Source organism: Ips typographus, linkage group LG8 (genome assembly GCF_016097725.1).
Source record: "Ips typographus isolate SLU linkage group LG8, UJ_Ityp_2.0, whole genome shotgun sequence".
Lineage (NCBI taxonomy): Eukaryota > Metazoa > Arthropoda > Insecta > Coleoptera > Curculionidae > Ips > Ips typographus.
Genome location: NC_138429.1, coordinates 8,434,757 through 8,458,508, shown reverse-complemented (window position 1 = coordinate 8,458,508; position 23,752 = coordinate 8,434,757). Strand labels below are relative to the sequence as shown.

At 35.2% G+C, this 23,752-nt stretch overlaps 1 protein-coding gene across 2 annotated transcripts in view; it reads right to left on the bottom strand.

Annotated features, from left to right (window-relative positions):
- The window catches only part of csw (protein tyrosine phosphatase non-receptor type corkscrew), a 49,269-nt gene that overhangs the window by 23,130 nt on the left and 2,387 nt on the right, over positions 1-23,752 (bottom strand). Inside the window, exon 3 of one of the 2 annotated variants that reach the window (XM_081985616.1) lies at positions 20,687-20,881. In XM_081985616.1, coding sequence (XP_081841742.1) covers positions 20,687-20,881 — 195 coding nt within the window. Of the gene's footprint in view, positions 1-5,541; positions 5,794-20,686; positions 20,882-23,752 lie in introns of those variants that run through there. The other variant, XM_081985617.1, reaches the window with a different exon arrangement.

Sequence of the window (23,752 nt, the reverse complement as noted above, 5' to 3'; positions counted from 1 at the left end):
CTTAAAAATTAGTAAATTAAATAAGTATTTTTAGTTTTTACATGCAAAGTGACACTTAATAACATCATAATTACTGTTGAAAATGCTAACATTAGTCTCCGATTAGTACAAGCAGCAATATTTATTTTTTGTAAATGTATTGAAAAAAATGCATGGCTAACCTAGTGCTAACCATAGTGGCCGACTCATATGTAGGAATAATTATTAAGATCTCAAAAAATGAGATAAAATATGGAAAACTTCCATTTTAAGAAATTATTAAACAATTATTAGAATGACATTACTAATTTTGAACAGAAAAGCAGTTCTGTTTGACAACGTTGCTAAGATTGTTAACACGTTGACTGCCACCATGCAACCAAAAAAAAATAGAATATAGAAATAGAAATAGTCATTGGGGCCATATGGTTTTTTGTAATTAAAAGTTATTAAAATAGGTCCTTTTCTATAGTTTTGTGGGCAATTTGAATCTAAACATGTTGTAACATGTTTTTAACGGTGAGACTCCACTGGGTAACACGCGGCCTCAACATACTATGTTTTATCCTAATAGCCGTGTGGTACATAACTGGAGTCACGCTTGGAGAGATCACAGACTACACGTTCCAACACGTTTTTCGTTGCCGTTGGTCTATCGCATACGTCTTTCAGCAACAAATTTTGCAGAGATTTTCCAGAGAACCGATTCAGGGTCAGATGATCCTAGCGATAATGAATCGTCATCAATTGATTCACATGCACGGTGTGCATTAAAATGTAATATAGGTACTATTATAGATGACATTTTTTGATATTTTATCATTTATAGTCATGTGTACCCATCTATGTGTCTCAATTCACAGGCCAACAAAAGTTTCCTGTTCCTGCTGGCCACCGTCTACTACTTCCATCTAAATAACAGAGGATTGTGTTGCATTTGGCGTCTCACAACTTTAAAGTTCCTGTCTTTTATTTAGACTCCCAATATGCGCCCCACGACTGATTTTACCTTTTTTTTGTGAAACCATATGGGTACTCATGGCAGTCAACGTGTTAAGCACCAAACAAAATGTTCAACAATCACGCTGGTGCTGCTGGTATCGATCAAAAACAAGTAATTTATGTTCAGTCTGGATAATGCTATAAGAAAGGAAATAACCTGAAAATATGAGTTTTTCCTGTACGAAAGTGATTCATCCACCCTTATTTTGGTAAAAGTAAGTTAAATAAACAATCTGACAACGATTTTCTCAAAAAACCACTAAAAATACGGTGGCACCTAAATCCCACCCGAACCCAGCCTACGATATAAACGTAGTCAATGTTGGCATATTATTATCAACCACAGAAAATTTAAATCGAAAAAACTAAAACGCAATTTCAGGCTGACACCTTCACACAAATTATGACGATTTCCATTTTCTGATTCAAATGATGCGTCTTATGCATAATAATGTCGCACATTTAAATACGTATTTTTCCTATAACGTAAAATATTTCAACTTGAACTGTTTTTCAGCAAGGGTAAACAACACGGGACCGACTAAAATAGTTCTTATATTGTTATTCTATTAGCGTTAATTTACATTTGAAGTAATACTAATAAATATTGTACACGAGTACACCATAAGATTCCTGCGACACAGCCATTTAGAGTGAGTGTTAGTATGCACTTTGTGTTTAGCTATTTATGGCTTTTAATGATGGATCATTAATGCAGTCGGTAATCAATTGGCTAGAGGGAGACATCGTTATTTTTAATGTTATGTTATTATCTAATTTGTCTGGATTTCAAGGTGGAAAGTTTCAATCTATTGTTTGTTATACAAAAGGTGTATTTTACTAAACCTCAACTCCCTGCTAATTTAGATACAAAAAAGAGGATTTTCTGAGCGCTCTGCATTAGGCAACTAAACTTAAAGCAGATGATAATACTAGACACCTAAAACATGTGCAACCAGCAACTATGCAAACACGTTCAAATTCCCTTTGAAATGACTATAAAATACCGCCAAAGTTGGAATGAGAACCAGAAATAAATGGGCGGACTGGTATAGAAATAGATAAGTCCAACAATAAACTATCAAAGTCCCTTTAGGTCTGTTAGCAGAACGAATCTCCAACTAATAATCAGAGGAATATGTCCATTACCCTTAAAATGTCAATGTCACGTGAGCATTCAACCAATAAAAGCCAACATTTTCCGATTTTCAGTTGGAAACCGGAAAATGTTGACCAGAAAAACAGTTTTCCTGTTTTTTGTATATAATCTACCGCCTTTAATTACGTTATTGCCATTATGTTGGTTGTGAAACTTTTTATATATTTTTTCAGTTTACCGAATAGGAAATTTAATAAGGATTCTAAAAATGCGCTTAAAAGTCATTTTCTTACTCACAAATTATTCTCTAAAACCACGTGATGTCTGTCATTATTGTCAGAATTTTACTAGAATTTGCAAGAATTACATTTTAACGGTTATTTTGACAATTGTCACTTCATAGTCTAGCTAAATAAGTCTACATAGTCTTCTGAAATCACGTGACAACTGTCAATAACGTCAAAATTGTCAAACCTTGCTCAAAAGTTGCAAAAAATCAGGATTTAGAAACGTTTTCTTGCAGTATTCGATATAAAACGTGTTTCTGAGAATTATGACAGTTATTTTGAGAATTATCACGTGACGTCTAGCTAAATAGTGTTCTACAATCACGTGACAACTGTCACTAACGTCAAAACTGTCAAATCATGCTCAAAAGTTGCAAAAATCAGGATTTAGAAACGTTTTCTTGCAGTATTCGATATAAAACGTGTTTCTGAGAATTATGACAGTTATTTTGAGAATTATCACGTGACGTCTAGCTAAATAGTGTTCTACAATCACGTGACAACTGTCACTAACGTCAAAACTGTCAAACCTTGCTCAAAAATGCAAAAAATCAGGATTTAGAAACGTTTTCTTGCAGTATTCGATATAAAACGTGTTTCTGAGAATTATGACAGTTATTTTGAGAATTATCACGTGACGTCTAGCTAAATAGTGTTCTACAATCACGTGACAACTGTCACTAACGTCAAAACTGTCAAATCATGCTCAAAAGTTGCAAAAATCAGGATTTAGAAACGTTTTCTTGCAGTATTCGATATAAAACGTGTTTCTGAGAATTATGACAGTTATTTTGAGAATTATCACGTGACGTCTAGCTAAATAGTGTTCTACAATCACGTGACAACTGTCACTAACGTCAAAACTGTCAAATCATGCTCAAAAGTTGCAAAAATCAGGATTTTGAAACGTTTTCTTGCAGTATTCGATATAAAACGTGTTTTTGGAAATTATGACAATTATTTTGACAATTGTCACTTCATGGTATAGCTAAATAAGTCTACATAGTCTTCTGAAATCACGTGACAACTGCCACTAACGTCAGAACTGTCAAATCAGGCTCAAAAGTTGCAAAAATCAGGTTTTAGAAACGTTTTTTTTGCAGGATTCGATATAAAACGTGTTTCTGAGAATTATGACAGTTATTTTGAGAATTATCACGTGACGTCTAGCTAAATAGTGTTCTAAAATCACGTGACAACTGTCACTAACGTCAAAACTGTCAAATCAGGCTCTAAAATTGCAAAAATCAGGACTTAGAAACGTTTTCTTGCAGTTTTCGATATAAAACGTGTTTCTGAGAATTATGACAGTTATTTTGAGAATTATCACGTGACGTCTAGCTAAATAGTGTTCTACAATCACGTGACAACTGTCACTAACGTCAAAACTGTCAAATAAGGCTCTAAAGTTGCAAAAATCAGGATTTAGAAACGTTTTCTTGCAGTATTTGATATAAAACGTGTTTCTGACAATTATGACCGTTATTTTGAGAATTATCACGTGACGTCTAGCTAAATAGTGTTCTACAATCACGTGACAACTGTCACTAACGTCAAAACTGTCAATTCATGCTCAAAAGTTGCTAAAATCAGGTTTTAGAAACGTTTTTTTTTGCAGGATTTGATACAAAACGTGTTTCTGACAATTATGACAGTTATTTTGACAATTATCACGTGACGGTCTAGCTAAATATTGTTTTATAATCACGTGAAATCAGGGTTTAGAAACTTTTTTCTTGCAGTATTCAATATAAAGAGTGTTTTTGAGAATTATGATTTTTGACAATGGTCACGTGACTGCCTAGCTAAATTATCCTTTAAAACCACGTGATATCTGTCACTAATTTCAAAACTTAAAAAAACAATTATTAATGAAAAAATGTACGGTTTTTATAGCAAGACGACTATTATAAGACACCCTGTATAATAATGTTAAATTAATGAATTTGTTTTGATCTACCGCTTTTTGACTGATTATTCTACCGCCATTAAATATTTTGACTTGGCAACACTGCCTAGACTTGGTGTAACCTGACCACTTTCAAAGCGTTTTTTTTACGATTATTTTTCCAAAAAACAGCTTTATCCACCCTTTTTTCGATTAGATTTCTGGAGTGGCACTATGCAAACATAGATATACGTTCAAATTCCCTTTGAAGTGACTATAAAATATCGCCAAAGTTGGAATGAGAACCAGAAATAAATGGGCGGACTGGTATAGAAATAGATAAGTCCAACAATAAACTATCAAAGTCCCTTTAGGTCTGTTAGCAGAACGAATCTCCAACTAATAATCAGAGGAATATGTCCAGCTATTGGCCATTAACCTTAAAATGTCAATGTCACGTGAGTATTCAACCAATAAAAGCCAACAATTTCCGATTTTCAGTTGGAAACCAGTTTGAAATTGCCTCCACGAACAGACTTAGTAAATACAGAATTACCTTGATGTGGATATCGGTTAGGAAAATGAAATAACCGATATATCGACAAAACTGTTACTTTTTACGGACTTGGACTAGCAAGTAGCCTCCTAAAGGCGAACGTTTAAATTAGATTTGCGTCAAGCAGAAAGTTACCGTACAGCCCTTCAAAGACATAAATCATCATCATCACTTTCCCCCTGAAGAATATATACAAGGTGTCCCAAAATTAGTGTGTCATATCTTAGGCTGCCTTTCCATGCCAAGTCTTGGTAAGCGTCTGCAATTGGCATTTGGAAGTCGTTTACTGGATTGGAGACAAGCTCATGCAAGTCAAGCCAAACACCCTCTTTACACGGTTGGGCTTGTGGACGTTTGTCGAGCATTGGCAAGCGTGAAAGGATTTATAGTTGTTTACCTTTAACAAGTGCCGAAAGTGATACTTTCCCGCACGAGCCTGCAGTTTTGCTTTGCAGGCAAGCAGTTGAAGGATGACTATTTTGAATGCTAATTTTTGAAAACAAATAAGTGCGGCAAATACAATAAAGGCTTGTTTTACTAAGTTGTTGTTAATACAAATTTCCTTACAAAACAATTTTTTATAGTTGATTCAATAGCTTTCCACATCATACTGGCGGGCTTTTTGAACGTTTTTCAATACTATTTTTGCGGTGTGCAGTGAGTATTTTTAAATTATTAAAATTTTTGGTTGTTCTCCTAAAATATCAAATAATAATACACAACGACTTACTTATACCCAAAATATATAAAGGCTTTTCGAAACTCGTTCAAGGCAGCCGAGATGATAACTGCAGTTGGTATTCCGATAACTGGCTTGTTTTCAGATTGCCTCGAGACACCGGTCAATTTCATTATAATGAAAGTACTATTACACGAACGAAAACTCGTACGTTTACTATCTGTCTCGCGCAAGAAAGACAGAAAATTAACGTAGAATTAATTCCTCGTCAACCGACGCGATAAGCGACTAAAACTTGACTATTCAAGCTTACCGGCCACCGGAATTCACAGACGAGACATCATTTAATTGTTATTGTTTACAACAACCGGCATCAGTGGGGGGACATCTCATTAGCAACAAGGAAAATCACCTTGTTTGACGCCTCGTTATACAGAGTCGCGAAAAATTCAGCACGTTATTGGGGCGAGGGGTAAACCCCTGAGTACAATTTTGTACACTAATTCCTTGTAATGCCCAGTAATTCCTAATAACTAACCTAACCTAACAATACCCACTAATTTCCTGAATTACCACGACTGGAGAATCTAAAAAAAACCTTTTTTAAATTAAAAAAAAGTAAAAATAAGAAAATATTTGTGCAACGATTTAACCGGAAGTAGATATTAACTGCTGCTTAGTTTAAATGGGACACCTTGTATATTATTGCATTTTTGGATTATACGTCAAATTCATCAATGTCATTCAACACTCTTCTTTATCCGTTTCTGAGATATTTACCGTTCTCTGTGAAATTTAATATTTTCAGTCCCCAGAACAATAATTTTAATTTATACATCAGAAAACGTCTTTTTCTTCGTTTTTGTGTTTTGTCGTGTTATACAAGGTTTGTTCTAAGAGTGGGTGAAGAAAAACGATAAAATATATTATACAGGATGGTCAAAAAAAGAACGTCAGTTCTAAAAAAGACGTTTTCCAAATTCAACACTCCTTATTCTTATAACTTTGTCTGATTCTTTGTTCAAAATTAAGGTAAGTTTGTATTAGGGAACTTATTTAAACAATTTATTTTTTCAAATTGATACATTGAACGACCCTGTAACTGTCAAAATAATGGAGTTATTGAAGGTTAAAGTAGTAGCTGTCAAATTCAGTCAAAACTGTGAAACAACTCGTTTATTTGCAACACTTTCCATAGACTTTTATATGTCAATGGATAGAAAATATAATGGGCTTTTCAAAAATATGGCCGTTTGTGTTGATAGGGTGCTTCGTTTGGCCGCCAGAAGGCTGCAAAGCTAACTAAACGTTTTTCTTGACTGTAACCACTCTAACTTCTTTGAGGGATTTTTCCCTGATATTTGACTTAAACCTAGCACAGTGAGTGTCAAATTTAGAGCCGTAGCAAAACTGTAGAAATAAAATCATTAAAGTCGATTTTCGCTTGCTCTAAGTGGCCAACATAACGCAAAACCCATTGGAATAGTGGTGGTGTTTCAGGCAAATTTGACCCTTACGAAAATTGTCGTTTGCAAAATCGGTTTTTCAAGAAATTTCTATGCATTACATCGTAGTAGACCTAGTAGCTGATGTAACCGTGTTTTCTTAATTTTCCAGGGTCAAATTAGCCCTAACCAGTCAAAAAGTGTTTCTGGGGCACTCTGTCTGTAAACCGTAAGTAACACGCGTATTTGTAACACTTTGTATATACTTTTATATGTCGATGGACAGCCAATGAAATGACCTTTATATTGACGTAGAAAAGTCGGTTGGTTAGTGGTACCGTTTAGCCACTAGACGGCGACGACTTTGACCAATTCTTTTAGTGTATCCTTTTGTTTAATATTCAAAAACCCGCTTAATTGTACTATTTTTGCTAGAGTTTTATACGTCAATGGAGAGCCAATGGAATGACCTTTCTAAAAAGTTTCCAACGCGGATTGATAGGTTAGACCGTTTGGCCGCTAGAGAGCGTCAAAGTTGACTTCTGATTCTTTCGTTCAATTTTCAATAACTCGTTTATTTGCACCATTTTTAGAGTGTTTTAGTTGTCTCACAATTTGAATGGATAGATTAGACGGTTTGGCCGCTAGAGGGTCTCAAAGTTGATGGGTTAGGGGTACGGTTTTATCGCTAGAGAACGTGAAAATTTTTAAAATTTCATTCATTTTATTCCAACGGTATTCAGTGAAATTACCAAACTTTATTTACGTTCAAATTTGAATGGTAGAAATTATTTTCTAAATTTTTTTTTATAATATAATTCAGACGTTCCCAATTCTATTAATAGTTTTCAAAATACCAATGTACCTCCAGTAATGCCCGTTAATTCCTAAAGTTTGTACCCCATAATGCCCTAGCGGTTTACCACTCGTATTAGGGACACTCTGTATAGTAAGCGAGAATTTATCAAATAACATCTAAAAAAAAGAAGAGGAACAAAAATAAGAAAGCAAATATTGAGTTAACCTAACATATCCCACTTTTCTTTTGTATTGCGGAATATGTGTTATTATTAATCCTAAGATTAAAGTAAAGTGTCACCTTTTACTGGGCAAATTGGTAAACCTGTTGACATAAAAATGACGTATTCATTGACTTCGATTTTAGACGTTAGCTACAAACTTAAAATCTATGAGAATACGCCAAAAATCTATTCCATAGATTTTAAGTTTGTAGCTAACGTCTAAAATCGAAGTCAACGAATAGACGTCATTTTTATGTCAACAGAGTCTGTCTACCAATTTGCCCAGTAAAAGATGACCTTCCTACTTGAATCTTAATTTTAATAATAACACACATTCCGCAATACAAAATGTAATTAATTAGTCAATCATCAATCATCTAATCAATCCTCAGTCGGATGTTCCTCAATTTCAATAGTTTCTGCTAAGCCAAAGTTCCAGTCTCTAATAAACATCTCTTTCCATCATTAATCTACAACCTCACAGACTTATAATATTACACAGGGTGGTCCCGTTTTCTGATCTTGCTGATTCTCAATTCGGATTCAGAACCTGCTTGCTTTATCGATTACGAGAAAGCCTTTGACCGCGTACAGCACGATAATCTTGTTGATATGCTGCGGGGGGTTGGCTTAGATGATAGAGATATCCGCATAATTAAAAATCTGTATTGGAATCAAACGGCGCAGATAAAAGTAGGCAATATTAAAACAGACCATACTAAAATACAACGTGGAGTAACACAGGGTTGCATACTGTCGCCCTTACTCTTCAAGCTATACTCTGATCGAATATTTAAGGAAGCATTGGAAGGAATATCACACGTCGACATCAAAATAAATGGAGAGCCAATAACAAAAATCAGATATGCTGATGATACAGTGATTTTAGCAAACACAATCGAGGGACTACAGTTGCTTATAAACAAAATTGGTGACGTGGGAAAGACACAAGGTCTAAAAATCAATATAGGAAAGACCAAATTTATGATATTCAGCAGGCGACCACACAATGGCACTACCCTATAACTTAATGGAAGCCAAATTGAACGTGTCTCTAGGTTCAAATACCCTGATACTTTTGTTGCAGAGGACCTAAACCCGGACTGCGAGATGAAGTGCCGAATAGAGATTGCTCGGGCAACTTCTAATAATATGAGATCCTTTCTTTGCAATGACAACCTGAATCTGAAGTTAAGACAATGCTATGTATGGTCGGAATTGCTGTACGGAGTAGAGACGTGGACTCTGAAGGTCAGGACGATGAACCAACTGGAGAATTTCGAAATGTGGCTTCACAGAAGAATGCTTCGTATTCCGTGGACACAACATGTTACAAACGAGAATGTACTACGAAGGGCAAACACCGAAAGACAACTCTTGACGACCGTAAAATGCCGAAAGACATCATATCTTGGACATATTTTGAGAGGTGATAAATATTGTCTATTACAGAAAATTGAACAAGGAATTTAAAAAAAGTGACATTTTTAAAAAATGTCCAGTGACGTAGAAAATAAGGAAGAAAAATGAAACTTATCCCCCTGTTGTTGTTGTTGTTGTTTGGTGATGCGGGGGACTATTTAGCCCAGGTATACGCATAGGCCTCAGATGGACCCGTCGCGTCCCGGTAGCCGGAGCTACAGCAGTCCCGTTGATTCAAAGAATCTAACGATGCTGGTCGGATGCATCTCCTTTAATTCCCTGTGACACAGCGTTGGCTGTCCCAGGTAGGTGTGACGAAGGCGAGAAAAGGCGGGGCAGTCACTAAATACATGCCCCGGTGTTTCTTCGTCCTCCAAGCAGCCTCTGCAGGCCGGGTCTTCGTGAATTCCCAGTCTGTGCATATGCCGCGCTGTTTAGGTTTAGCAGAATTTTAGTTCGTTTGGGGCACGGACCAGATATTAGGCCCTTTGCCTGTCTCATGCCGAGAGCAGTTGCCCAGCGTTGCTGAAAGAGTTTTCTAGCCATGTCCTCTATTGAGTGGACCGCCGTACTATAGGAGATCCCCACACTAGGTTCAGGTCCCGAGAGCGGTTCCCTAGTTCCAAGGCCGGCAAGTCTGTCAGCCTCCATGTTGCCAGAGACACCCGTGTGTCCCGGCACCCACGCGAGGTATACCCCGCCGCCCCGAGACAGGGCCTCCAAGGTACTTTTACACTCCATTACCAGTTTGGACCGCACCTCATCGGCCTCAATGGCCCTGATGGCAGCCTTACTGTCGGAGCAGATGACTGTTGTGTCACCCCTCTTCGGGTCGGATAGGAGAACCCGCCCGCAGACAAGGATAGCATATACCCATCAGTAGGAGCGGACACTGGTCCGTGGCCCAGCCCCATATCCTGCCGTGCCCAAATGAGCAGGCACAGTTCGAGTGGCATGAGGTTTAACATCACCTCCAGGGCCCTAGAAGGAGTGGTCCTTATTGCCCCTGTCACCGCCAGGCACGCCGCTCTTTGGACTTTGTCCAGTTGAGCGGTTGCTGAACTTGCTACATTGCTCTACCACAGTACCACAGCCAGTAGAGCACCCTGGGATTTAGACCCCAGGTGCCACCAACAGCCCTCTTACAGGCCCATAGTATATTCATGGCCCTCTTACCCCTGGAAGCAAGATGATCGCGCCTAATAGTTTGGTATCTAGGTGTATACCTAGATATTTCACCGTGAGGTGGTATTTGAGATTCGTCCCTGACAGAACAATCATGGGTTTTGTGTCAAGGTTCCGCTTCTTGCTGAATAGCATAAGCTGGGCCTTCTTTGGATTGATACTCAGTCCTGCCGAACCATCCCCCTGTATCAACGCAACTAGACAATTTTGACAAACGTCATTAACTTCACATAATGAGTATTAATTATATATATTTGTGTTCCAAATTTCAACAATCAAAATTGCTCCAACGGTCTGACAGTTATGACAAAAAAATGATTTTTTAAACTGAAATTTGGGAGATCTTTGAAAGCATTTACATAATGCACGTCAACTTATTTTTTGATGGGCTATCCAATGGTGACTTATTGACATTTAAAACAAGACCACCCTGTATAATGACTCGAGTCTCAAAACAAAAAAAAAACTAAAAATGAGACAATTTTAAGTTTTTTAGAAACAAACTATACTTGAGGAAATAAAATTGTCTCAGAAATTGATGCATGTTTTGGGTTGGAGGAACACCAAATATCTTCCTTTGGAGACCCTTTAGGGCTAAAACACCATCTAGCAATCTTGTAGAGAATAAAATTCCTTACTCGAATTTGACCAAATAACCGACTAAATATGCTAATAAATCCAAATACAATATAAAGTGTTCAAGAAAATCGTTTAGATAATGTTCGTGACGTCATTTTAGATTTTATATCATCCGGACAAATTAAAACAGGATAGTAATGCATAAAACACAAGCAGAAAAGTTGAAAATTATCACTTACTTGAAAAAATGCGTAATCTCTATTCTATTTGATTTTCAAAGTAACACAAAAACAATTATTGTAATAAACGTTTGCACTGTAAACCTTGAATATTTATTAGAGTTATCCCGGTATTCTGTCGTCATTTTTATGTCCGCTTCGTTTTTCGTTATTACCGTTTTATGTTCAATGTCAGTAAAGTATCTTTACAAATATGTAGATTTCAGTTAAAATAATGGAAATTTGTGGCTGGTGTAAATGTAAATAATTTGCTTAGTAGCTTTCAAATTGCAATATCGGAAATTTTGAACGCAAAACTAGAAAACAGCAGTTTTAGTGTGTCAATTCTGGTAGCAACAGTAGACAATGTTACTTCAATTGCTTTCAGCTTGAAAGTAACTTTGTTTAATACGGGGTAATTCAAATTCGACCCTCAACATTAATAAAAAAAAATCGTTTTAAAAATTTTGATTTTCCGAAAAAAAAACTGAAATTTTGATTTTTCGTTTTTATGTATTTCTAACCTTATTTAAGGAGATATCCCAAAACATTAAGTTTCATATTCTCGGTAGTCATCATCAATCATCAACTTTCAACTTTCTTTTTTCTTATTGGCCCCATATTGGGGGTTTAAACGTCAAAATAGAGCGTTTAATTCTGATTTCAGTGATGTATGACAACTTATGATTTGCTTCATAAATGGCCAAACATTTTAATAAAAACTTTTTTCAATTAAATTTTTTTTTCCAAATTTAAAAAAAAAACTTTATTACTCACTTTTAATACATTATTTTTATTTTTAGATTTATTAGAACTTCAATACGAGCACTTTGAGAGCAAATCAATGTAGTTTTACGTTTTCAAGAGACAGGTCATTATTTTGAAAACTTTTCAGTTTTTTTTTAATTTTCTTTATTTTATAACGTTAAGTTTAAGTTAGATTAACCTTGGCATTTTAAAAACAATAAATTTTAGCACAAATGAAACTTTTTCCTGGCCTACTATACTGACCGCCGAACTATTGGATTTAGACGTGCCAAGGTGAAGAATTTTGGAATGAACAACACGAATCCGGTGTCCGTTTTGGTATAACTGGCACCATTTTGTCATCGACTTTGAAATTAGGCCATTTTTGGCAGTTTTCTAGACATACTACCCTTAAAAAATGACACTTTACGTCACGTTTCTAGTGTTAATTCAAATTAATTAAGAAAGTTGAAGACGATTAACAAAATTTAAAAATTTTACAAAAAAAAATCATCAAAAAAGATCAAAAATCTAGTTTTTTATTCTTCAAAAGTTTGACGCCCTCTAGCGACCAAACGAGGCAACTTAGCAGTGCCCGCTCCACGTCACATGATAGCTCCAGTCATTAGTTACCTACGATCATATGATTAGAGTTGGGAACGCGAAAACTTTGCTTCTTGGAAACTTTCCCAAATCGGACACTTTCCGGGAAAGGATACACCCTTCTGGGAAAGTTTCCGTTTACTGTCATTTGTCAAGTGTCAATTGTCATTTGTCATAACTCGCGTTTTTCACTGGCAAATCTAGTTCAAAACTAGTGTACATATATTTTATTCTATCAAATGTCATTGAAACAATAGGTCAATACACCAGTTTTGCAATATGTTAAGGTAATGCAAAGGCAACATAGCGTGTTGTGTCTGTGATGTGACAACATTATTGATTTGAGTGATAGTTTGACGTGACACCAAATGTCAACATTGTCAATGTCAAATGCATCATACATCCACAAATGAAAATTAATCGTTCGAAAGAAATACGAAAATTCCCAGATTTGCCCAACTCTACATAATATACGGAATGTTTCAAATAATCAAGAAAGTGAATAACAAATGACACTTTAAGTCACTTTGCTAGTGTTAATTTAAACTAATTAAGGCAGTCGAAGACAATTTTCTAAATTCAAAAATGTCAAAAATCTAGTTTTTTATTTTTCAAGATCAACCCGTTTTTGGGATATTTAGAAAAATATCCGAAAAAAAGTAATCAAGTTTGACGCCCTCTAGCGGCCAAAAGAGGCAATTTAGCAGTGCCCCCTCAAAGTCACGTGATAGCTCCATTCAATAGGTTCCTACGATCATATGATGTGTCATAAAATCAAGTTAATTGCATTTTTTTGGAAAAATTTCCAAATGAAGGTTTTTCTTGATCTTCTATACCAAAGTTGCCATATTGGATTTAGACGAGTTACGCTGGCCATTTTAACTAATTTTGTCATCGGGAACACGAATCTGGTGTCCGTTTTGCTGTAACTGTCGCCATTGTCACTGGCCTTGAAATTAGAGCAGTTTTCTAGACGTGGTACCCTTAAAAATTATATTTTGACAAATGACACTTTACGTCACATTTCTAGTGACAATTCCACTCATGTACAAAAAATGCCATATACAGGGTAATTCAAATTCGACCCTCACCATTGGGATCTCGGAAACTATAAGAGATACGAGAAAGGTTAAATTGGGGCAAAGTTGCGCAATGTAAAGCTCAACCAAATGCAGTTGTAAAAATTTCGATTTTCCGAGTACTTCCGAAGATATCCGAAAAAAACTGAAAATTTGATTTTTTGTTTTTATTTATTTCTAATCTTATTTGAAGAGATATTCCACTACTAAAAGCACCTTTTCATTGCCACTTTTTCTCAGCTATTCGATGATGGATTCAAATTTGCCACACGACGTTTCGTTTTTTGGCAGCCATCATCAACTTTCTTTTTTCTTATGGGCGCCATATTGGATTTTTAGCCCACCAAATAGTACGTTTTATTCTGATTTTAGTGATGTATAATAACTTATGATTTGCTTCATAAATAACAAAATGATTCAATAAAAACTATTTTTACTTTAGTTATTGGCTTTCAGTTAATGGGCCGTTTTATAAAATGTCATTATTTGACAGTACTTGTCAAACACGATAATTCGGACGATCATTAGAACTTTTAGAGATTTTACCTTAGTTAGCTTTGAGTTAATGAGACGTTTTATGAAGATTACTTGGTAGTACTTGTCACACGCAATTGGCCTGAACATACTTAGTCACAAAGGTGTACACGTGACTTAAACCGGTTTATTCACTCGAAGAGCTTAGGCCACTCGCTACGCTTGTGGACCTAGTTGTTCTTTTCGTGAATAAAAAATGGTTTAAGTCACTTGCTGTATAAATAACTATTAAATCACTCTGAATGACATTCGCCTATTTACAGATGTAAACAAACAAACATCAATGTTACATCTACGGGGCGCGGTGCAAATTTAATAGAACTGTAATTTTAGTTTTTTTTTTTTAATATAAGAAGTCGAAATTTAATAAAATACTGTATAAGACACGTGACTTAAACCGGTTTATTCACTCGAATAAATATGAATGAATAAAAAATGGTTTGTCACTTAAGGTATAAATAACTATAAACTTGCACTTAACATTATAAAAAATTGAAATTTGGCAAAAAATGAAGTTCCTAAAATAATGATTTTTCTCTTGGAAACATAAATACAATTTCAGTAACAATATAACAATTTCAAACATTTTCAGTTAGAGATAATGCTAACAAATCTCTTTTTCTGATTAACCTAAATAGTTCAGCAATGCTTGTATAATAATAACATTTTCTGCGGGGATTTCTTTTCTAGATACATTTTTAACTATGATTGACGCTCTAATGATCGTCCGAATTATCGTGTTTGACAAGTACTGTCAAATAATGACATTTTTTAAAACGGCCCATTAACTCAAAGCCAATAACTAAAGTAAAAATAGTTTTTATTGAATTATTTTGTTATTTATGAATAAAATCATAAGTTATTATACATCACTAAAATCAGAATAAAACGTACTATTTGGTGGGCTAAAAATCCAATATGGCGCCCATAAGAAAAAAGAAAGTTGATGATGACTGACAGAAAACGAAACGTCGTGTGGCAAATTTGAATCCATCATCGAATAGCTAGGAAAAAGTGGCAATGAAAAGATGCTTTTAGTTTTGGGATATCTCTTCAAATAAGGTTAGAAATAAATAAAAACAAAAAATCAAATTTTCAGTTTTTTTCGGATATCTTCGGAAGTACTCGGAAAGTCAAAATGTTTAAAACAGCATTTGGTTGAGCTTTAAATTGCGCAACTTTGCCCCAATTTAAACTTTCTCGTATCTCTTATGGTTTCTGAGATCCCAATGGTGAGGGTCGAATTTGAATTACCCTGTATACGTCATCAAAACACGGTTTGCTATCGGCTAATAAGGAAGGAAGAGAGTTTGCTAGCGGATAAAAAAATCGGATAAATTTTGCTGTTGATTTCATCGTTTCCACGGATTTTCACTACACTTCTATTGTTGCAATGTCTCACCTTGAGATTTTTGCTGGCACTGTCAATTTTGATGTTTGTTCGTTTTGTTTTGGTTATGGCTCGCTTCGGATAGAATTCTACTGCATAAAATCAAAAGAACCAGAAAAATGTATTTCTGCACAAGGCAGTCGCAGTCTTATTATATTATTAATTATATTCATGGAATTGTCTTATAAAATACCATTCGAGCTCAGATTTTGAACAGGATAATTTTTCCGCTTGTCTTCTCATACTTTCTTTATGGTACAAAACTCGACCTATTTGGCAAAATCACTCGAGCTGCGCTCTCGTGATTTAGTTACAACAGGTCTCGTGCTGTTACACCAAAAAGAAAGTGTTCTAAGACAAGCACAAAAATTATCCGGCTAAATCTGAGCTCTTGTGGTATTGCCCCCGATAATTTAATTTATCTAGAAATATAGAAGACCTTCGTATCTATCATTTTCATATTAAAGGTTTTCTTCTAAAACTAAAACTAAAGCTTGTATTGGAGTGGTCTAAATCCAATCAATAACCTGCACGTTTTTGATATTACAATTATCTTGTAACACCTCTATCTGGACACCCTGTATTTAAACTAAAGCTAATATAAAAATAGACCATAAAAGTCTCAAAGAATTACCTTGTAGGTACAGTAGTAACGTGTTTCCTTGTAAACCGTTTTACGTGCCAAAATAAACCTTCACTGAGGTCAGTTTATTCTGATTTCTTGTACAATTCTCGGTACAATTAACCTTATATTGATGTTCTGAATTCAAATTAGAATACAATTGCCCGTTTCGTCGTTTAGTTTGCGTTGCGCGACGTGACTTTGTGCAGCAAAGAATCTTCAATTCGTTAAACTTCCGTTTTGAACGATGACAAATAGGAAGAGCCCGATTTGGATTCATTTGTGTTTAACGATAAAATAATAAAGAAACATAATGGAACATCGTATCACGTATTTAATACCTCAATAGCACCTTGCCGGTTAATGTTTATGGTCTATTGGTTTATTGTTTTTGGACAGTCCTTTCCTTTTTCCTGACGTGCATACTAAAAATTATTGGTGATTGTCCAGAATGTATAGTTTAATATAGAATAACTAGTGTTACAGAAAAGAGTATGCTGTATGTTGGAACTTTAGGAAATGGTATATTTCTTTAATAAACTTTATTTAAATTAAATCAAGTCAGAAGATAAAAAATTAAAGTTTCAATATAAATAATTGTAAAGAAAAGATAAGTTCCAGAGAGAGCGTTCTACACTCTTCCTAAGTTACAAAACGTAGTTCTACCATCACTTTAATAAGAAAAGTGATCATTTCCATTTTCTACTATTTTTAAGCTGGAAGTTAAAAAATTGTTTATAAACCACATGTATAAGTATATCCGGTTTCATAGTGTCCTGCGCCTTCCGGTTCCTAGCCTCCAGCCTCTTCTGTCTTCCCAGTCCCCTGGTTGCAAGTTTCGTTCCGACCGTCTTCCTCTTTTCCTCTTTTCTGTCGGCGCCCATACGAGGATCTGCTTAAGTATTCTAGTATCTTCCATCCTCTCCACATGTCTCTACCTTCATAATTTCCCTAATTTTGTCATTCGTTACTTTTTCCAATATTGACCTTCCTGCTGATCTACGCCAAAAGTCCATTTCTAAAGATAGTCGCCGGTGCTCTAAATTTGTTGTTAATTGCCAGGTTTCACATCCGTACAGATGAGTGGTATAAGAGGTGCTTCTTAATTCAATCCTCTTTTTATTTCTCTGTACGACTTCCGTTATCAATTTTTGTCCCCAGGTATGTATATTCAGTTTTCTCGTGGGTGAAGATCATCTCTGTCGTCTCCAATACATAGATATTTGGTTTTGGAACGGCTTACCGACATTTCTCGTACTCTTTTGATAGCTTTCTTGTCATATATTCTAAGTCTTCTTTGTCTTATACGATAACAACCTGATCATGTGCAAAGTGCAGGGGGTATAAGGTTCTGTCATCACTTATTTGTATGTCCATCCCATTACATGATCTTCTCCGTCGCCTCAAAGCTTCGTTCCTATAGATTTTAAATAGTGTGGGAGAGAGACAACAGCCCTGCCTTAAACCCTTCGTAACTGGAAAGCAGTCTGAGATTTTGTTTTTCAATTTGATCTTAGATGTAGAATAGTCGTATAGTTGTCTGACCGCAGTTATTAACGTGACATTAATTCGGGACCTCTCTAGTACTTGCCATAGTTTTTGAACGGGTACGGTGTCGTATGCTTTTGTAAGATCGACAAACAGAAGACACGTCTTCTCTGTTGCTGGCGACTTTATTTCCATTTAGTTGGACAAGGCTAAATATGTGCAGCAGACAAGAGGGGTCAAAAACCAGCTTGTTCTTCAATTTCCACGGGAATGTACTCTTCCTCTACAAACTTTTTGAGAACTTTCCCATAGAGACGGCTCATTGTACTGGTAATAGATATACACCTATAGTTAGAACAATCTTCTTTGTTTCCCTTTTTGTAAATCGGGGTAATCCATGCTTCTTTCCATTTAGATGGAATTCTTTCCCCGTTAATATATCTGGAAAACAGTTCTCTTATATGCTTTATGAGTTTTGCTGTCCCAAATTTCAGTAATTCCGCTGGTATTCCTTCTGGTCCGCTAGCTTTTTTTATTTTTCATCGATTCAATTGCTTTTCGTATGGACGCTTCGGTAAGGTCCACTCGTGGGTAGGGCTTCCAAGTCCCGGGACTAGAAAGCTATTCGGGACTGAATTGAAAAGTACCGGAACTGGTTCGATGGTCCGAAAAATAGTGTTTTTAATAAAATTAAAGTCTTTTTTAGGAGCAAAAAGTATTGGAACGAACTGAGCCACTGAGAAAGTTCGTTCGGGCTCCACACTAGTATGAGGAATGGTCGACAACAAATATTAATAGACCAACTGTAAAAAATGCTCTCAATTTCCACCATTTTGTGAAATTTCGGGACCAAATTTGATCCTTGGACTGGAAGCCCTACTCGTGGGTCCTGTGCTTGATACGCTTTTGGAGAGTTGGTAAGATATGGCATTCTATCTTCTTTGAATTGTTGTGAGTAATGTTGGTACCATTTGCTCATCTGAATTGGTTGGAAGTTTAATTTATTTACGGTGTTGGATTTTAGGTTTCTGATTAATTTCCAGGCTTCCGATGATCTTGTTCCACCTAGGTAGCTGTTCACTTCAATTCATTTTCCCAGGAATCCCAAGTGTCGTTTTTGTTCGTCGTTCTTAAATTTAGTCTGTTCTCTCTTGTAGGTTGTACTATCATCTAGGTCTTTCGTGTTTAGCCATTTCTGATATGCAATTTACTTTGTTGTTCTTTGATGTTGTAAACTCTGATATTTGAGTTGCGACTACTCAAGAGAGTGAATCACTCTGATGATACCAAAGAAGATTTGGTCAAAACGTCAAGAAACCGTCTATTTAGGAGCTAACGCCGGAATGGATGACTATTGTGGAAAATTACTAGTCCATTGGACGTCCAATGAACCTAATATGTGAAATGGACATCCGATGGATGTCTATAGAGCGACTTTATATGAATGTCCAATCGACCTCGTTGTGTTGTTTGGGTAGAAATATCATAAACGTCCAAATAAATATAATTTAACGAAGACAACTGGTATGTTAGGGACACATTCAACGACAACACACAAATACCCAAAGAAATTCTCAATTGGACACCTACAGAAAGAAGGAAAAGGGGAAGACCTAAAACGACATGGATAAGAGGAATACAGAAGACTATGTCGGAACTTGACCTACAGCCAGGATTGAGAAGACAGATGAGGTGGAAGGGAGGAACCGGAAGGCGCAGTACACGAAAAAAAGAAAAAGCTGTAAAATTGTGAGAACTTTAAAAAACTGGTTGACTAGACTATTTCCGATAAAATATCTTGGTTATTTGTAATTTTTTAAAGAAAATTGGGTTAGTCAAAGGAAAGTCAAAATACGGTATACATTTTGATGTTTGAGCAAACCTCCTGTCATATAATCCAAGTTAGGAGCTGTCAAATTGTGACACCTTCACTGATTTTTCGAAATTTCTAGCTGTCATAGTAACCAAAAGTTAGCACGTGTCAAATAAAAACACCTGTCATCTTTAAAATACAGAACAATGATGACAGTTTGAATGAAACAAAGAAAGACTTTTAAAGCAGATAGGGTAAAATAATGACACTTACCGAAAGAAAACGTAATAGATAAAGAAGGTAAGGGGAACCAAGTTAGAAGGTGTCAAATTGTGACATCTTTAGAAAGCTCTTCTCGGTTATTTGTAATTTTCTCTCTATTTTGATGTTTAAACGAAACTTCTAGCTGTCATACCTAACCTAACCTAACCAAAATAGCATGTGTCAAATAAGGACACCTGTCATTTTTATAAAGAAACAGAAAAAAATGACAGCTTAAAGTAAACAGAGAGAGAGAGACTGACAAAATGTATTAAAATCCAGAAATAACAAATTACAATTTATGAAATAATTTTTTTGGAAATTTTTGTATTTAAACTGGGGAGGCGAATCGAAGGATCTGGCAACCTTGCAAAAACGTAACGCTGCTGTGAGATGCAGTAAGAGTTGTATAAATAAATACCTATATAAGTAGCTTTGATCTTTGAAAAACAGACTGTGATTTTCTTTGTAGTGCATGCTATTGTACATTTACAGTCTAAACTTCACCGCTAAACTTACACGCAAAAATTTGTCCAACTGTCAAATTACATCATTGTGACGTAACATATCCTCTGATAAACTAATGTGGCCCAAAAGACATGTAGGAAAAAGCCTGAATTTCCCCTCAGTGATTCATTGTAATTATAAAAGTTTTTGTAACCTAGAGCGACATCTGTGTGTGTCGCACGCAAGTGCTTCTGCAGGCAAAGTAGGCCACCGCAAGTGATTCAAAACAATGTTATTCCAAAAAAAACAAAAATTCCATAGACATATAAAGTAAAACTAACCTTTCAGTGGTGGGACTATCACAGTTCAATGGATACTTCAACTCAATGACGTCTCCATTTTTTTCCCTCAACTGTCCTTGCTTTTCCATATAGTACTGCACAAGCTCGGACAAAGTGGCAAATTTTTCACCTCCATATAAGTCGTAAAAGTCTCCAGAGTTTTGAATCTTAATGTGCGTTACTTCTCCGTTGCGTCTGGAAATTTCAAAACAACATTTTAAACCTGGAAAAGCGTTCTCGACTGACAAGTAAACTTTTGGTTTTTTATTTTCGGAAATCTTTGATTCCTTTTTCAGAAGATAAAATTATCATTCAAGAACACAAAAGAAATAAAAACAACATTCTACAGGCGAAATGGAATAAACAAATTAACAACAAATACTTAAGACTTAAGACCCTGTTCGTTTCGACGCTTCATGGAGCCTGCAAAACGCAGTTGACGTCATGATGACGTAATTTCACAAAACAATCATTTGACCAGCTGTCAAATTACGTCATCGTGATGTCAAATTTGCTCTACAAGCTTCATGGAATATCAACTCGAAATATGCGACTTCTAGTTGAAAGAAAACTGTCATTGTTGGTGTTATAGACACAAATGTAGGTATTCATGTTGCATAGCTCCTCTTTGAGGCTTTCTCGATTGAGTGACCCTTAACACACTGAATTCATTTCATAGACACCTCTTAATCAAAAAGATTTTTTGAAAGAAGGTAGAAATTACCTGGAAAAGTACATTAAGGCGACTTCGGAAATATAGGTTATGTTACCTTGTATAGCTTGTGTTGTATATTTTTAAATTGTTTCAATGATACATTTGTGTGTAAGTAAATCTCAGAGTTGATTAAATTATGGCAAAATTGAGTAATTTGGAGTTTAATAATCTTATGAAAAAATTTTGTTTTTATATTTGTATTGATTTATGTGATGAGATAAGTGAAAATGAATGACACTTTACCATTGCCACTTTTCCTCAACTTGAACAATATATTTGAGATTGGACGTTTCGGTTTTTGGTTACCATCATCCACTTTCATTTTTCTTACGAATTTAGCTAGGCAGTCACGTGAGTTCTGTCAAAATAACTGTTTTGTATCAAATACTACAAGAAAACTTTTCTAAACCCTCACGTTTGCTCTTGAAGTTTTTTTCTAAACCCTATTTCTGCTTTTGAGCACAGTTTCACACAAAAGTCAGACAAAATTAACCATTTATTATTATTAACATTAATATTAAATATGCAATTTTTTTTTAATTCAGGATTGTTGAACTTTTTCTTACACTTTTATAGCATATTCCATTGGCAAAATAAGTGTTGCCCTAGGACAACACTAGGTTGGTTGATAGTGAGGCAAAAATGCAAGTCGATGGATGAAGTGTGATCTATGGCCGTCATTGTTTTGTTCTGGGTGTTATTTTAATTAAAATGTTAAGTGTGGTTGTGTTTTGTAGTGTACAAAACTAACTACAAACTTTTTAATCATGCTTCTTGGTAAGGTTGGAGAGTTTTGGCTCTTTTTGTATAAAAACTTGACAAATAATTGCACATAAGACTCTCTTGGCTATATTATCTAACTTTTTTTGCTTTTCTCTACAAAAAGACATACATTTGTAATACGGACAAATACAACTAAAAAATAAAAAGCAAAGATAGAGGATAATCCAACATGCCCTTGTTTCCTGTTAAATTCTCTAGTTTTTTTCTCACTACTAATATTTTGCCAGTGCTTGAGTGCCCCAACATCTACATGACCTCCTGTGGAACTGCACTCAGTGCAAAATTACAACACTGACAGACCAATGGAATACAAAAACTGCACTGCACTACACCATTTCTAACTGTAACTCAGAAAGTATACCAAGTAGTGTAATTCATTTTAATCTTTAACCTAAATTGTGTTATTTTTTTATATTATTCATTGTATTATAAAGTATATTAATTTATTAAAGTGCCTTGGAGTTTCAACTTTGGTAATTTTATCCACAGATAATGTATTTTATGGAATTGCCTTTGAATGTTCTGAATTGCACTTGATGGTTTCTGAATTGCAGTTCCTTATTCTTAATAATTATGCCTCGCCTTTTCTGAATCTCACTTGGCCTTTTCTGAACTACATTCGGAAATAATGTAGATTTACCAATGTTTTGACACTTGACAGTTCTCTATAATTTGCAAGAATGTCTTACTTAAAATGACTACTTGAGGAGCCTCTATGAATCTGAAGTGCCAAGGGTGCCTTGAGTAAGTAGAGCTCAAGCAATCCTTCCTTACCACTTAGATACCTTTCTAACCTAACCTAACCAAAATTTATAATGACCAATTTTAATATAAAAAAATAAACTAAACTGATGATATAGAATGGGAATGAGAAAAGTGAACTGATGGCCATATTCACCAAATTGTTATCAAACTGATAAGTTTCAGAATCTGTTAAGCCTGCCAATGATTTTCATAGCAACAAACTGTTTAAACTTGATAACTAGAGGACGGATTAAAAAGCACTAAAATAGTGAAAAATACCGCTTAATAAGCAAAATAATTTTCTTCAAAAAAGCATACAAATCTGTAATAAATTCTAGACATTTTTTAAAGCTTTCAAACTGCTTTAGAAACATATGAAAGATTTTAGACATAGAGACATTTGGAAGGTTTTTGGACAGTTTAAAGAGCATATTGAAGGTTCTGGAATGCTTTAGAGTCATTTCGAAATTCTTAGACGGTTCTAGAATGTTTTTCAAGCTGTTAGACTGTTTTGATATTTTTTGGGAGCATCTGGACTAATTGAACAGCATTTGGAATCTTTTAGACTGTTCTAAAAGCTTTAGGAAGCTTTTAGATTGTTTTGAAAGGCTTCCGACTGTTAGAAGCATTTTGGTGTTTCTGCAGTGTTTTGAAATCTTTTTAGACTACTTTACATTGAAGGTTCTGGACTGCTTTTAAGGCATTTGAAACTTTTAAACTGTTCTAAAAGCGTACGGAAGCTTTTAGACTGCCTTGAATTTTTTTAAAAGCTTCTAGACTAGTTGAAGATCATTTGGAAGCCTTTAAAGCGTTCTAAAAGCTTA